This window comes from Ceraceosorus guamensis, assembly GCF_003144195.1.
Source record: "Ceraceosorus guamensis strain MCA 4658 unplaced genomic scaffold IE81scaffold_72, whole genome shotgun sequence".
Taxonomy (NCBI): Eukaryota; Fungi; Basidiomycota; class Exobasidiomycetes; order Ceraceosorales; family Ceraceosoraceae; genus Ceraceosorus; species Ceraceosorus guamensis.
In genome coordinates, this window is record NW_020290067.1 from 1 (window position 1) to 12,532 (window position 12,532).

Below are 12,532 nucleotides of genomic sequence, written 5' to 3' on the forward strand. Positions count from 1 at the left end.
TCTAGATGCCTATAACACAAACTCCAAAAACCCTATTGGGGACCCCCTTGTAACCCTAACCCTAACCCTAACCCTAACCCTAACCCTAACCCTAACAGCTGTATGAATGGTACAGCAACTTGCCAGCTGGATGAGATAGCCGCAATGATCTTTGCTCATGAAGATACGCCAATGGAGCAAGAATTACACTGTCACGGCTACACCCCGTAGCATTTCTCGGCGATTCCTGTCCTTCTGAGCCGGGTACAAAGCAAGGATTAGGAGCTTGTCAGGCAATATGCCATGCAAGGCTTGCCTGCCCGTACAGAGAAGTGGCCGTGAAGATTTCAATTTCGGATGCAAATTTTGCGTAGGGACACCCTGACCGAGTCACCGTGCGGAGTGCGAAAAGGAGTCACTTTAAGCAAAAGTGTTGTTTATGAAAAAGCCTAGTACTTTGTTTAGCTGGGTCGGGCAAAGTGAGAGATAAAGTGTTGCAAGAATGCAGAGCAGGTGGTAAGAACGTGACGAACGTGTTAAAAATGGAGAAAAAAGTTTGCAGAGAAAGGGAGTCGAACCCTTGAAGCTAACGCGTCTGAGGATTCACGATTACACGTGAAAGTGGGTAAACTTGAATCAGATTCCTTTAACCACTTGGATATCTCTGCAGTGCGGTACTCTCATCACAAGCTCATATATAAAGTGCAACGGTGTTTGCACCATTTCTCGCCGCCTCGCGCGACGCGTCCCACGCACATTAGCAAGTCGCGTGTGGCGGTGCGCGTCTTTCTCATGACTCGTGTCTCTTGTCTCGATCCATGCCACAAGAGCGCCAATCGAAGCACGCCTCGTCGGTGGGATCACGTTCCATACCATCATCGCGCACACGACTTTGTCACCCTGTGGTGACGCACCAAGCACCACGCACCACGCACCACGCACCACGCACCAAGCACCACGCACTTCACAATGGAGGCCATCCTTGCTCGAGACCTGAAAGCATGGCAGAGAGATTTCAGACAAAAGGTGAGGGACGGCACGCGCCTTGATCATGGTGCAGAGCTGACGCCCGCGCGGTACACACTCCAGAACGGTCGCGAACCGACGAAAAGGGACATGGCCAAGCATCCGGAGATTGCGGGAACGTACGAGACGTGGGCGGCCATCAAATCTGCCAGCAAGGCGGGCCCTAGCAAGCCCAAGAAGGAAGGGTCTGCACCCGCAAACGATGCGGTGTTCAAGACACCGACGAAGCGAGTGCGATATGGTGCGACTGGAGGCGCTGGTACAAGCGCAAGCTACACCCCCACAAAGCTCGCCACGCCAGCGAATCCGATCACACCGCCTCGGAATCCATTTGCGACACCTACCAGTCAGCGCATCATCGGCAAGGAAGCAGTCTTCTCGACGCCTGTGCGCGGCACGCGCGCTCCAAGTTCGGCTTCTTCAGCGCGCAGCGTAGTCCTCAACGACGTGCTGACCACTCCTTCCAGCGGACGTGGCCAGTACGCTTCCAATTCGCCGACCGCATTGCGCACTCTTCTCAGCAGCTCCCGCTCGCCAAACACCCGGGCACATCTGAGGCAGAGACAGAGCACGCGCATAGAGGAAGCTCTGCGCGCGACATTTACGCCTCGCACAAAAGCTCGAAAACGTCTGCGAGGCGAAGAAGTGCCGGTCACGCCTGCAAGAAGCAAGCGGGCGAGGGGTGCTGGTCAGCTGGTCCAGAATGAGCAGGTCGAAGATGCAGGTGGATCAAAGAGCTGGGCAAGGAGTCTCAGCTCGCCGGTCGCACCCATGCACGCGGATAACGATGGCCTGTTTGCGTCTTCTCCGAAACGCGCTGCAAGCTTCAAGGCGCTCTTCGACCCATCTCCTATGGCGCGACGACGAGATTCATCGATCGACACGCTCGCACGACAGCCTAGCTGGTCACCTCGGCCGAGCTCTGCAACACTACTGACAAGTCCAGCCGAGGCAGACGAGGCGGACGAGTCGGGCGCGGAGAGCGATGTAGCACAAATGACAATGGACAACGCTGAATTTGCGCTGATCGAACGCGAAGAGGCAGAAGCGCTAGAGGCGGCGGCCAAGCGTGCAAACAGTCCCGCCGAGATGCTGGTAATTGATGCAGAGGACGAAGAGGCAGCCGTTCAGATACGTTTGCGTCAGTATCAAAGGCGCGGCGCTCCCAGTGGCAACTACGACTATAACGACGCCGATGGAGACGTATCCCGGTTGCTTGCGCGTCCCGAGCACTCCTCCGACCCTTCCTCATACGCGACAGACGACGCCAGCTTTGCGTGCTTGACCTTGGCTTCGCCCCAGACGCGAGGTGCGCGGCAAGCGGCTCGAGCCAGGCAAGCGAGACATTTCGAGACGCTCTTTGCGGCTGGACACGAAGCGCTGGATTTGGAGGCGGAAAAGGCAGAGATTGCGGCTGCGGCCGCGTCGAGCAAGCCAGGTCAAAAGAGCACGTGGGGCCACGCCAAGGGACGAGAAGCTCTGGAAGCCAAGAAGAGCGGGCCTGCCAAGGGCAAGGGAGCGAGCATCAGAGCATTTCCAAAGGCTCCACTTCCCGGGCAGATACCCAAACCCGTTCGAAAAAGGGAGTTTCGGCGCGCTGGAAGATCTGGCATGGGGGAAGACGAAGTGTGTGTGCGGCGGCGGAACGACGCACAGGAAGAGGCGGACGATGCGTCCTACGCAACGCGCGACGAGGACGACGATTGGGCGAGCGAGGTCAGCAGCGTCGAGTACGGACTTGGCGATGGAGAGATGGATCGCATGGATGTGCTTTGAGGCTGCACGGATGACGAGGTCATTCAATCGATCGCGTGCGTGGACCTGCTGCAGCTGCGAAGTGTGCTCAAGTCGATCGCATGAATGTGATGTCGGCGCACGCGCAAAGGCCGCCTTCGAGGAGATGTCTCGGATCATTGTTTCGTGTCACGCGCCCCGACGAATCTGCTCTACGTGAAGTCATTTGGTGCGAAACAATGAAAAGACGGTCTCTATCGCAACGCGTGCGGTGTGCGTGCTGGCCATGACTGTGCTTTGTATGCTGAAGCGACCGTTCCCGTCGAGCTCCAAGTGTGCCGCGTCAGCATCGCTATACGTGTCACGTTACAACATGACCACAACTCATTGCTCTCGCACATTATCATGTGCGCAGGCGATTGCTTCGATATTACAAAGAAGCACGCACAAATCAAAGCGCGCAACAGGAGCAGAATGGACGGGGAGGGTCATGGGACGAATCGCGGCATGTGATGAGGAAGCGAGTCGAGCTCGTGGGCCGCCTCTCCCCCCGCGCCTCTTTCTTTGCAACAACGATACTAGGCCCCTCACATCAAGGACTTGATGGCGTTGGCCAGCTCGAGACCAAACTTGCTAAAGTCTGCAGCACTAGAAAGTTCCTTTGCGCGCGTGACCGTGTACCTCACACGAGTCGTGTCCTGCAAAACGCCCGCAAGCATCAGCGTGCGAAGAAGGCGCGCTTCGCGCCGCCGCAACTCACATTAAACGTGTCTTGCTTGGCACGGCAATTGAAGATATACTGCCTATTGGAAGCGCGATGCAAGATCGAGTGGAACTCCGATTCGTTTTGCTCCTGCGAGTGCGTGCGCGCGCCGTCAGCATACACAACGCGCATCTCTCTCTTCACGTCGACACACCTTGATGTCATTGAGCTCGTCGGCAGTGTGACCAATGAGGAGCTCTCCGATATCATTGAACCCGCTTAGCCACATCTGCCCCGAATAGTCTTGCACATTGGCCGCGAGAATGTATCTGCAAGGCGAGCTTGTCAGCGGGGCACGCAGGGCGGCACGCTAGCGAAGACTCACCTGTACTGCGGTGAGGGATAAGCTCGGTCGCACTTTTCGCACCTCCAAGATCCATCGCTCTCTTGCGTGACCTTCTTGTTGCAATTGTCAGAGGGACAGGCAGTGTAGAACAAATTGTCCTGTTTGATGTACACCACCGTCGCCCTCGTGTTGAAATAGTCTGGCTTTTCGGATTGCATGCCCAATCCTTGATCCTTGACCTCTGCGATCGTTCTCCTCTCCTGCGCGTTCGCACCCGCATCACCGCCCGCCGTCGTTGCCGCTGGGCCATTCGCAAAAGCCTTGAATCCACCTTGCTCGGAGGTGCGTTTGCCCTCCTCATCGTACCAGCCACGCAGACCATGCGCTTCGGGCAGGTCTGGATCGACCATGAGCGAGGTGCTGGCAAACATGCTCAGACTGCGACCTCCAAAGTCTGACACCTTGGCTCCCTTCAGAGCGATGATGGGCCTATCCTCGTTGCCCAACCCCAGACCACCATTGGGACCTTGCGGTGTACCCCACGTCTCGGCCGTCTTGCCCCAGAGCGTAATCTGCACCGACCTGCCAGACTGATCTACCAATTTGAGCTCCCTCTTGGCCACTGGCTTTTGGCTCGCCTTGGATATGATTTCGCCGAGCACGCCAACGTCGTCGACGACAGCGATGATGTCGCACGTCTCGTTTGGCTCGACCGTTTCTAATTGATCAAAAGACACGAAATTGTACTTGACTTCTGGCACGCCCTCTGGAGCCGTGCACTGCGGGACACGATGCGTGAGCAAGAACACACACACGCGGATGCCAGCACACACACTCCCACTCACCTCTTCGATTTCCGTGTCGCGCTCAAACGTAATCTCGTACTCGTTGTTGAGGTTGCTGAACTGCTTCTTGGCGATGTTTACCTTGGCCTTGGAGATGAAGTACACTTTGTTGTCCTGCAGCACGTGGTAGTACTTGTCGACGGCGTCGTTGAAACCGGTAGCTTTGATCTCTCCACTCTCGTCGAGGAGATTTACGGAAAATAGCTTTCCATCTCCGCGCGCATTGGACCAGTGCTTGATATCCGACTTGGACGTGACGCGAGCCTTGATGGTCCACTTGTTCTGGTAGGGCGACAAACCCTCGATGGGGTAGATGGCCATGCCGGATGCCGGTGCGCTCCTCGCCGGTGCGGCTCGAATGGTGCCTTGAGGTTGCTGCTGCGGGTACGTCTTTGCCTCTCGTTTGACAGCCGAGCCGCCGCCGCCGCCGCCATTCGCAGCAGGTGCCGCATAAGCAGCGGCAGAGGCAGGGGCACCGACTGCGCCTCCCGTGGTAGCGCCTTCATAGCTGACTGGCTCTCCCAAGCGACCTTCGGCTGGCGGTGCCTCGATGACGGACAGCGTCAAGAGGATGAGGATGCGTCGCGTCTGGACATTGCTGGCCGAGTACTGCTCGACGCGCACGATGCAGTTGCGCTGCAGCGAGCCATCATCGACGAGATGCTTCATCTGGGAAGCCAGCATGGCTGTGACGTGAGAGAAGGGAAGATCAGAGAAGATCAGCAGGGCCACGTTTCTGCGCACCGACGCTCGGACGCTAAACTCACCCTGCGCAAAATGTTGGCCATCGCTAAGGATGATTCTCCACCTATCTTGCGCTGTGGCGCTGGTGGCGGTAATCTTTTTCACGCTCAAGACTTGGCAGATGGGATCGGGCACGGCTTGGGCAGGGTCCATGGTCTGCACCATCGCAGGAATGCTGCCGGCCGTCAGAGCGTGCACCATGGTGATGGCGGCGCCGGCGCGGGTGCGGGTGCGGGTGCGGGGACGAGAAGCAGAGGATGGGTGTCGGTGGAGCAAGGTCTCCTGAAAATACCTATCAAAGCTTCCTTGCGACGGTTGAGCGCGATGGTGAGTGTGAGTGAGTGTGTGAGTGTGAGTGTGTGTGAGTGCGCACGTTGTGGTGGCAATCAAGCAACATCTGGCCGCGTTGCTCAGCCCACACACGCACGCGACTCGACTTTCTCGTTGCGCTCGCTGCTGCTGCTGCTGCTGCTGCATGCGCACTTGACCGCACCGCACCGCACAGCACCCGCGCGCGACGCGTCTCTCTCACACCTCTGTTAATTGGCGCGACATCGCGTGTGCCGCACGCGCAAAGCTTGCAAACACGTGACTCGCAAAGCAAACGCCCAAGATTCGTGATGATTTCCTCATGACTCGAGGGCGCGCGCATTCAATCGCTTCACCAGTGGACGCACCGCACCGCACCGCACGTCGCCATCCCACTCGCTACTCTTTGACTTTCATCACCATCGCTGGGCCCCACGTCTCCTTTCACAACGCGGCGCTCGTGGCTGCGCGCATGCTCCACACGCTTGCACACCGAGCACTCGCCGATTCAGTCATCCTGCCTGGGGCAGGCCAGCCACCATGTTGGCTGCGTGCCCACAGTGTGGCCAAGAGACCACCGCACTCTCCGGCAATACGCTATCGTGCGAAGTGTGCGGCACGGTATTGGAAGAGTCGGAAATCGTCAACGATGTTGGATTCGCAGAAAACAGCTTTGGTGGAGCTGTGGTGCAAGGCAGCTACGTCGCCGACGATGCCAGTGAGTGACGCACGCACGCACGCACGCACGCACATTGACTAACCACATCTCTCTCTCCCTACAGCGGGCGCACGCAGTTCTCTGGCAGGCATGAGGGGCATGTCGGGCTCAGGCTCCAACTCCACGACCATGACGCTGCTCTCGGCACAACGAGGCATCCGAGCGCTGGCAAGCGCCAAAAACGTTCCCAGTTCAGTCGCGGAGCAAGCCTCTCGACTGTTCAAGCTGGCGTTGGGCGGTGGCACTGCGCGGGAGAATGGACCCAAGCTGCCCAACTTTGTGCTGGGAAGGAGATCAGAGTATACGCAGGCGGCTTGCCTCTACCTCTCCTGCCGCCTCGCCAAGACCAACCACCTGCTCATCGATTTTGCCGACGCTCTCCAGGTGAGTCGTGTGCGTGCGCGCACCTCATGCTCGCTTCCCCTGACACGCACGTCACCCCCGCTCAGGTGAACGTGTTCATCCTAGGACGCGCATACCAGCGCTTGGTGGATTGTCTAAACTTTCGCGACAAGGAGGGCATCAAGGATGCGGTCGATCCTTCGCGCTTCGTAATGCGCTTCGCTTCCATGCTCGACTTTGGCGACTTGACCAACAATGTGGCGACGGATGCCACTCGACTCGTCGCGCGCTTCAAGCACGATTGGTTGGTCGATGGTCGCAGACCAGCGGGTATATGCGGTGCTTGCATTCTCCTAGCTGCCAGAATGAACGGTTTTAGGCGTAGCATCACCGAAGTCGTTCAAGTCGTCAAGATTGCGGACAGCACCATTCGAGAAAGGCTGAAGGAGTTCAAAAACACTCCCATGGCCAATCTTCCCATACACGACTTTCGCACGAGGTGGGACGAAAGCTATAGCTTGCCTCCCAGCTTCAAACCTCCGCGGTCCAAAGGTACGAAACGAGCAATCAAACCGATTGACGGCAGCAAGCTCGCCAAACGCCAAAGAACGTCGAAGGGGGGGAACTCGAGTGCGCAAGAGGCACCAGAGGCGGCTGCCAAGACCGACAATGAGGATGCAGATGCGGAAGACGAGGCCGCTGGAGCGGATAATGACGACGACGAGGGCGCGCTGTCGGATGCGAGCGAAGTGCCACCTGAGCTTGATAGAATGATCACCAAACTCACCGAGGACGAATTGATGCGCTATATGGACCGTGTCGACTACGCTAGGCTGGACAAACAGGTCGCCGAGCTCGAGCAACGCAGAGCGGCAAGAGCCAAGGCTGGCGTCCCCGGTAATGACGAGAGCGAGTTGGAGGACATTCGAGCGCTGCGCCCATCACCTGCTCGCGAAATGACTTGCATTCAAGCTACGACGGATGCCATCAAGACGAGCGGCAGCCAGGTGGAGGGCAATGTCGAAAAAGCGAGCCCGAGTCACGCAAACAGCGGTGCTGAGGACGTCGTCATCAAGACCAGTTCAAGCCAAGTCGGACCTCCAGCCAACACTCGCGCATCACCTCACCGCGAAGTGTTGGAGCCAGACGAGGTGCCTTTTGCCACCACATGGTCTGGTGCTGGTTACCTACCCCCATCTGAGAAGAAGAGCGGCTCGCAAGAGCTGCACGATGACCTCACGGATCTCAACGACGAGGAACTCGATGTGTTCATTCTCACACCAGAGGAATCTCGCGCAAAGGAGCGCGTCTGGCTCGAGTTCAACAAGGACTTCCTGCAAACCAGCTTGGAGAAGCAGCTCAAGCTGGAGCGCGACCTCAAGATGGGCATACAGCCCAAGACTCCTTCGAGGGTGAGTACCGCGCCAGAGAGGATGCTGGGCTCTTCTTTGACTGACGCAAATGTGTGTGAAGCGCAAATCGGCAAAGCCGAAGGATTCGAGCACGGCACCGACATCGGCATTGGAGTCGACGCAGCAAATGATCCACGCAAAGAAGCAATTCAGCCGCAAGTTGAATTATGCCAATCTCAGCTCGCTCTTCGAGACGGGCAATCCCGCTGCGGATGATCTCAACATGCACTCGACTACGCAACCATGGGCATCGACCTCTCGACGCGGACGCAGACGCGGACGTCGTGTGCGCCAAGAGGGAGAGCAAGAAGGAGCGAGCGGGCCGGCTCAGAACTACTACAATTCGGACGCAGAGACGTCGGCTTCGGAGTTTGAGTACGAGACGATCGAACTAGAGACGAACGAAGCGCCATCCACTGCCAAGGGAAGCAGAAAGGAGTCTCGAGAGATGAAGAGACACAAGGCGAAAAAGGCGATCTCTGCCGCTTCGAGCAATGCGAGCGGCACAGAGGATGGCAATGCCACTCCTGCACGCGCTGGCGCAGCTGGCTCTGGCACGGATCAAGGTGTATCTGCGAATGAAGAGGACTACGATGAGGAGGAAGCCGATGGTGATGCGGATCTGGATGAAGATGCCAGACGCATCAGAGCCATGGCAAGCAGCTATCAAGAACCGGAAGACGATGACGACGACGATGGCGAGGCTTATTGAAGAGGCGCGACATGCGCGTGCATTGATACAATGACACACTAGGCCAAATGCGGTTAGTGGTCCACTTTTCTCAGCAGTCGAGCAGACGGCACTGCTTTTTGTTCCAATAAGAAATTCATCCCATGAGATGAGCACTGTTTCGAGCCCTGCGTCGCGCTTACTGCGCCGCGCCCAAATCATCATCACCACGTACCCCGCGTCATGCGCGCCACGACCCCCGCTCGCCTCACCAACGTTCCGCGAAACTCGACACACCGTGTAACATGTAATCTGTACCTCGACACGCCTTTCCGCTGCCAATCGACCCCACGCACTTGTGACAACGAAGCATTCATGAGACACCTTGCCGCGCCAGTCCTGTGTGTGACGCTTGCAAGTGTGCACGCCTCCGTGTGATCGTCGGGAGCTCGTGAAGCTATAGCAGGGCAAGCGCGATTCGCATGACTCTTGAGGCTGCGTTCCAGATGATTTGATCATCGAGACACTCACGATTCATCGTTTGGGTGATTAGACTGCAGCGGCGATGCATGCCCAGGGTGCCCCCGAAGCAGCGAGCGGCCGCGCGAGCTGTACAATCTTGAATATACCGGGGGCCACACGTTCGCTCTTGGGCGCAACGTTTGCCTCGATGTGCCGCTTGCGAGAAAAGAGAGGCATCAGCAGCATGGAGCGCACGGACCGTTCGTTGCATGCCGAGAGAGCGCCGTGTGAGAATTATAATTGGAAAGCCGGGGTTTCACCTTCGGAGTTTGAGTGAGAATAGCAGAGCAGTGGTTCGATTTGTAATCTTCGGCGAGCGAGAAAGATGAGATCTGGTCCGCAATCTTGAAATGCTTCATTACAAATATGGCCAGGATTGCACGCGAGACCGCTGCAGCATGTTTGAACAACCTCGCATCTCACGTCGCACGCACGAAGCCCGCAAGACCGAGGAGGTGCCCGCGACTCGTGACTCGTGACTTTGTGCTGGACTGCACGCATGCACGCGCATGTACGTGCGCGCGCGCGAAGCTTTCTTCCAATACAAATTAAGACATGCTGGAGGCGACACCTTGCTTGACTCGCGAAATGGAGCGATTTGCTTGATTTGATTCGATGAGCATCATCCCCATTCACCGCCATTGTAGATTCAGCGCGCATTCACCACTCTCATCCCCCCACCCCCACGCTCCTCACACTCACTCCTCACTCTGCCACTTTGTCCACATCACTTCACCTAAATTGTGGGCACACCGCGTCGCAGCAACTCGTGATCTCACGCACATTTAATCCCCGGAGATCTGCTTGAGCACGCTGACCGCCACCACTGTTTCGCGCGCACGACCCCATTCCTCACACGCATCGCCCGCACAACATGACACCCTCGTTGAGCTCTCCGCCTGCGCCATTGTCGCCAACGCAGCAGCAGCAACAGCAGGATGGTAAGCAGGAAGCCAATACGGACTGGCGCATCACGACCAAGATCGCCAAGGCGGAGAGGGAAGGAAGGATCTGGTGGAGCTTCGAGTACTTTCCACCTCGCACCGCGCAAGGTCTCACCAACTTGTACGACCGCATCGAAAGGATGGCGGATCTCGGACCCGCATTCGTCGACATCACATGGAATGCCGGTGGCCGGACATCCGATCTGACGGCTCAGCTGGTCAAGACGGTGCACACCTACATGGGATTAGAGACGTGCATGCACTTGACCTGCACCAACATGCCCAGATCCAAAGTCGATGTGGCACTGCGAGAGGCGAAACAGTTTGGTTGCAGAAACATCCTCGCTCTCCGCGGAGATCCTCCCGCTGGAGGTGGAGCTTGGGAGAAGCACGAGGCCGGCTTCGAGTACGCCAAGGAGCTGGTGCAGTACATTCGACAGGGCTACGGCGACTACTTTGCCATCGCAGTCGCCGGCTTTCCCGAAGGTCATCCGGAGTCGCTCGAAGGCAAAAAGATGGAGTTGGAAAGGTTGAAGGACAAGATCGATGCTGGCGCAGACTTTATATTTACGCAAATGTTTTACGATTTCGACATTTTCGCCCAGTGGGTCAGGGACGTGCGCGCTGCTGGCATCACCTGTCCCATCGTGCCCGGCGTCATGCCCATTCAGACCTACGGCGGCTTCCAACGAGCTACAGCGAGGTTCAGAACCATCGTCCCTCAATACTTTCACGATGCCCTCGAGCCCGTCAAGGACGATGATGCCAAGGTGCGAGAAGTCGGCACGCAACTCGTCGGCGATCTGTGCAGGCGCATCATTGATCCCAAAGAAGGCTTGCGCATATCCGGCTTGCACATCTACACCATGAACCTCGAGCGAGGCTCGCGCATGCTTCTCGATTACCTCGCCTTGTCTCCCTCTCCTCAGCAAGTCAAGGCGCTGCCATGGACACCCTCCTTGACGCCCAAGCGACGAGACGAGGGCATTCGGCCCATCTTTTGGGCCAACAGGGCCAAGTCGTACGTAGACAGGACAGAGACGTGGGACGAATTTCCAAATGGAAGGTGGGGAGATGCAAGGTCGCCCGCGTACGGCGACGTCGACGCTTACGGTGTCAAGCTGCGATATTCGGAAGCCGAAGCGAGGGAATTGTGGGGAGAGCCTACTTCGTTGGAACAGGTGAAGCAGCTCTTTACCGGCTTTTGCAAGGGCGACATCAAGGCGCTGCCTTGGAGCGAGACTGCCATTGCCAAGGAGACGACCGTCATCAATGACAAGCTCGTATCGATGAACCAAAAGGGCTTCTTTACCATCAACAGTCAGCCGTCCGTAGATGGTGCTCGCTCAGACGACCCCGTGCACGGCTGGGGACCCAAAAATGGATACGTGTACCAAAAGGTTCGTGGGGATCGTGCTTTCTTCCTTCTCGTCTGCGCCGCCATCTCATCACTTTCTTGCCCACCCGCAGGCCTACTTGGAGTTCTTTGTCGCCCCTTCGCAAGTGGACGGGCTGATCTCGAAGCTGGAACAAGACCCTCAAATCACCTACCACGTCGTCAATGCTCGCGGCGACATGCGTACGAACACCACCTCGGAAGCTCCCTGTGCCGTCACTTGGGGTTGTTTCCCGCACAAGGAGATCATCCAACCTACCATCGTCGAGAGCATCTCCTTTTTGGCATGGAAGGACGAAGCGTATGAGATTGGCAGGCACTGGGCACGCGTCTACCCGCCCGGATCGCAAAGTCGACGTTTGCTGGAGAGCATCTTTGGCAACGCGTCGGGAGACGTGACGCCCGGCACATCGCCAGATCTCCAGGCCGACCAATCTTGGTTCTTGGTCAATGTTGTCCACAACGACTTTAAGAACAAAGAGGCCGTATTTGCTCCATTTTTGGATGCTGTCGACCTCAGCGCTGCTGTCGCCGCCGCTGCCACCACCGCGTCGCTGGAGAATGCAACGGAGACGGCGCGAAATGTCGCTAGTGGTGCTGCGAACATCGCCAAGTCGATAGCCGAAAAGGCCACAGCTCCGCTCGCCAATGGGCACGTGGCGTGATCGCTCCCTCAGCACATCTTTGCCGCACTCTGCCCTCTTGCTTGCTCTTCTCGCTCATCCACAGCACCTCGCATCAACTGCATTGCATCAACTGCATCTTGCCATCCCAATCTGATTCTCTTCTCTTCCACCTTAAACCCCCCCCCCCCCCCCCCCCCCCCCCCCCCCCCCCCCCCC

At 57.5% G+C, this 12,532-nt stretch overlaps 4 protein-coding genes and 1 non-coding gene across 5 annotated transcripts; 3 read left to right on the forward strand and 2 right to left on the reverse strand.

The window, feature by feature from the left end:
- Nucleotides 1-536: 536 nt before the first annotated feature.
- On the reverse strand, nt 537-647 carry IE81DRAFT_t28. The gene has a single exon. It is a non-coding gene; the product is annotated as a tRNA-Leu (tRNA).
- A 301-nt stretch (nt 648-948) lies between these two features.
- On the forward strand, nt 949-2,781 carry IE81DRAFT_349372 (hypothetical protein; the record flags this gene model as incomplete). Its single annotated transcript, XM_025516383.1, has 2 exons — nt 949-1,005; nt 1,069-2,781. 2 exons carry the CDS (start codon nt 949-951, stop codon nt 2,779-2,781), a joined length of 1,770 nt encoding a protein of 589 aa, XP_025367437.1.
- Nucleotides 2,782-3,053: 272 nt separating this feature from the next.
- Nucleotides 3,054-5,758, reverse strand: IE81DRAFT_233123 (replication factor-a protein). Its single transcript, XM_025511144.1, has 6 exons — nt 5,401-5,758; nt 4,634-5,319; nt 3,828-4,567; nt 3,657-3,771; nt 3,500-3,592; nt 3,054-3,437 (listed from the first exon to the last, which is right to left on the reverse strand). The coding sequence occupies exons 1-6, from the start codon at nt 5,576-5,578 to the stop codon at nt 3,327-3,329; spliced, it is 1,923 nt and encodes a 640-aa protein (XP_025367438.1). The 5' UTR covers nt 5,579-5,758; the 3' UTR covers nt 3,054-3,326.
- A 291-nt stretch (nt 5,759-6,049) lies between these two features.
- On the forward strand, nt 6,050-8,462 carry IE81DRAFT_233162 (hypothetical protein). The gene is made up of 3 exons (XM_025511145.1): nt 6,050-6,404; nt 6,469-6,788; nt 6,854-8,462. Exons 1-3 carry the CDS (start codon nt 6,227-6,229, stop codon nt 8,372-8,374), a joined length of 2,019 nt encoding a protein of 672 aa, XP_025367439.1. The 5' UTR covers nt 6,050-6,226; the 3' UTR covers nt 8,375-8,462.
- A 1,488-nt stretch (nt 8,463-9,950) lies between these two features.
- IE81DRAFT_368399 (methylenetetrahydrofolate reduct) lies at nt 9,951-12,498 on the forward strand. The gene is made up of 2 exons (XM_025517143.1): nt 9,951-11,694; nt 11,765-12,498. The coding sequence occupies exons 1-2, from the start codon at nt 10,225-10,227 to the stop codon at nt 12,353-12,355; spliced, it is 2,061 nt and encodes a 686-aa protein (XP_025367440.1). The 5' UTR covers nt 9,951-10,224; the 3' UTR covers nt 12,356-12,498.
- The last annotated feature ends 34 nt before the right edge of the window (nt 12,499-12,532 follow it).

Coding starts and splice junctions, on each gene's coding strand:
- IE81DRAFT_233123 (XM_025511144.1), bottom strand. CDS start 5,578: ATGGTGCACGCTCTGACGGCCGGCAGCATTCCTGCGATGGTGCAGACC. Junction 3,593..3,656: donor ACGAGCTCAATGACATCAAG/GTGTGTCGACGT, acceptor ACGCACTCGCAG/GAGCAAAACGAATCGGAGTT. Junction 3,438..3,499: donor CCAAGCAAGACACGTTTAAT/GTGAGTTGCGGC, acceptor GGCGTTTTGCAG/GACACGACTCGTGTGAGGTA.
- IE81DRAFT_233162 (XM_025511145.1), top strand. CDS start 6,227: ATGTTGGCTGCGTGCCCACAGTGTGGCCAAGAGACCACCGCACTCTCC. Junction 6,405..6,468: donor CTACGTCGCCGACGATGCCA/GTGAGTGACGCA, acceptor CTCTCCCTACAG/CGGGCGCACGCAGTTCTCTG. Junction 6,789..6,853: donor ATTTTGCCGACGCTCTCCAG/GTGAGTCGTGTG, acceptor ACCCCCGCTCAG/GTGAACGTGTTCATCCTAGG.
- IE81DRAFT_368399 (XM_025517143.1), top strand. CDS start 10,225: ATGACACCCTCGTTGAGCTCTCCGCCTGCGCCATTGTCGCCAACGCAG. Junction 11,695..11,764: donor ATGGATACGTGTACCAAAAG/GTTCGTGGGGAT, acceptor GCCCACCCGCAG/GCCTACTTGGAGTTCTTTGT.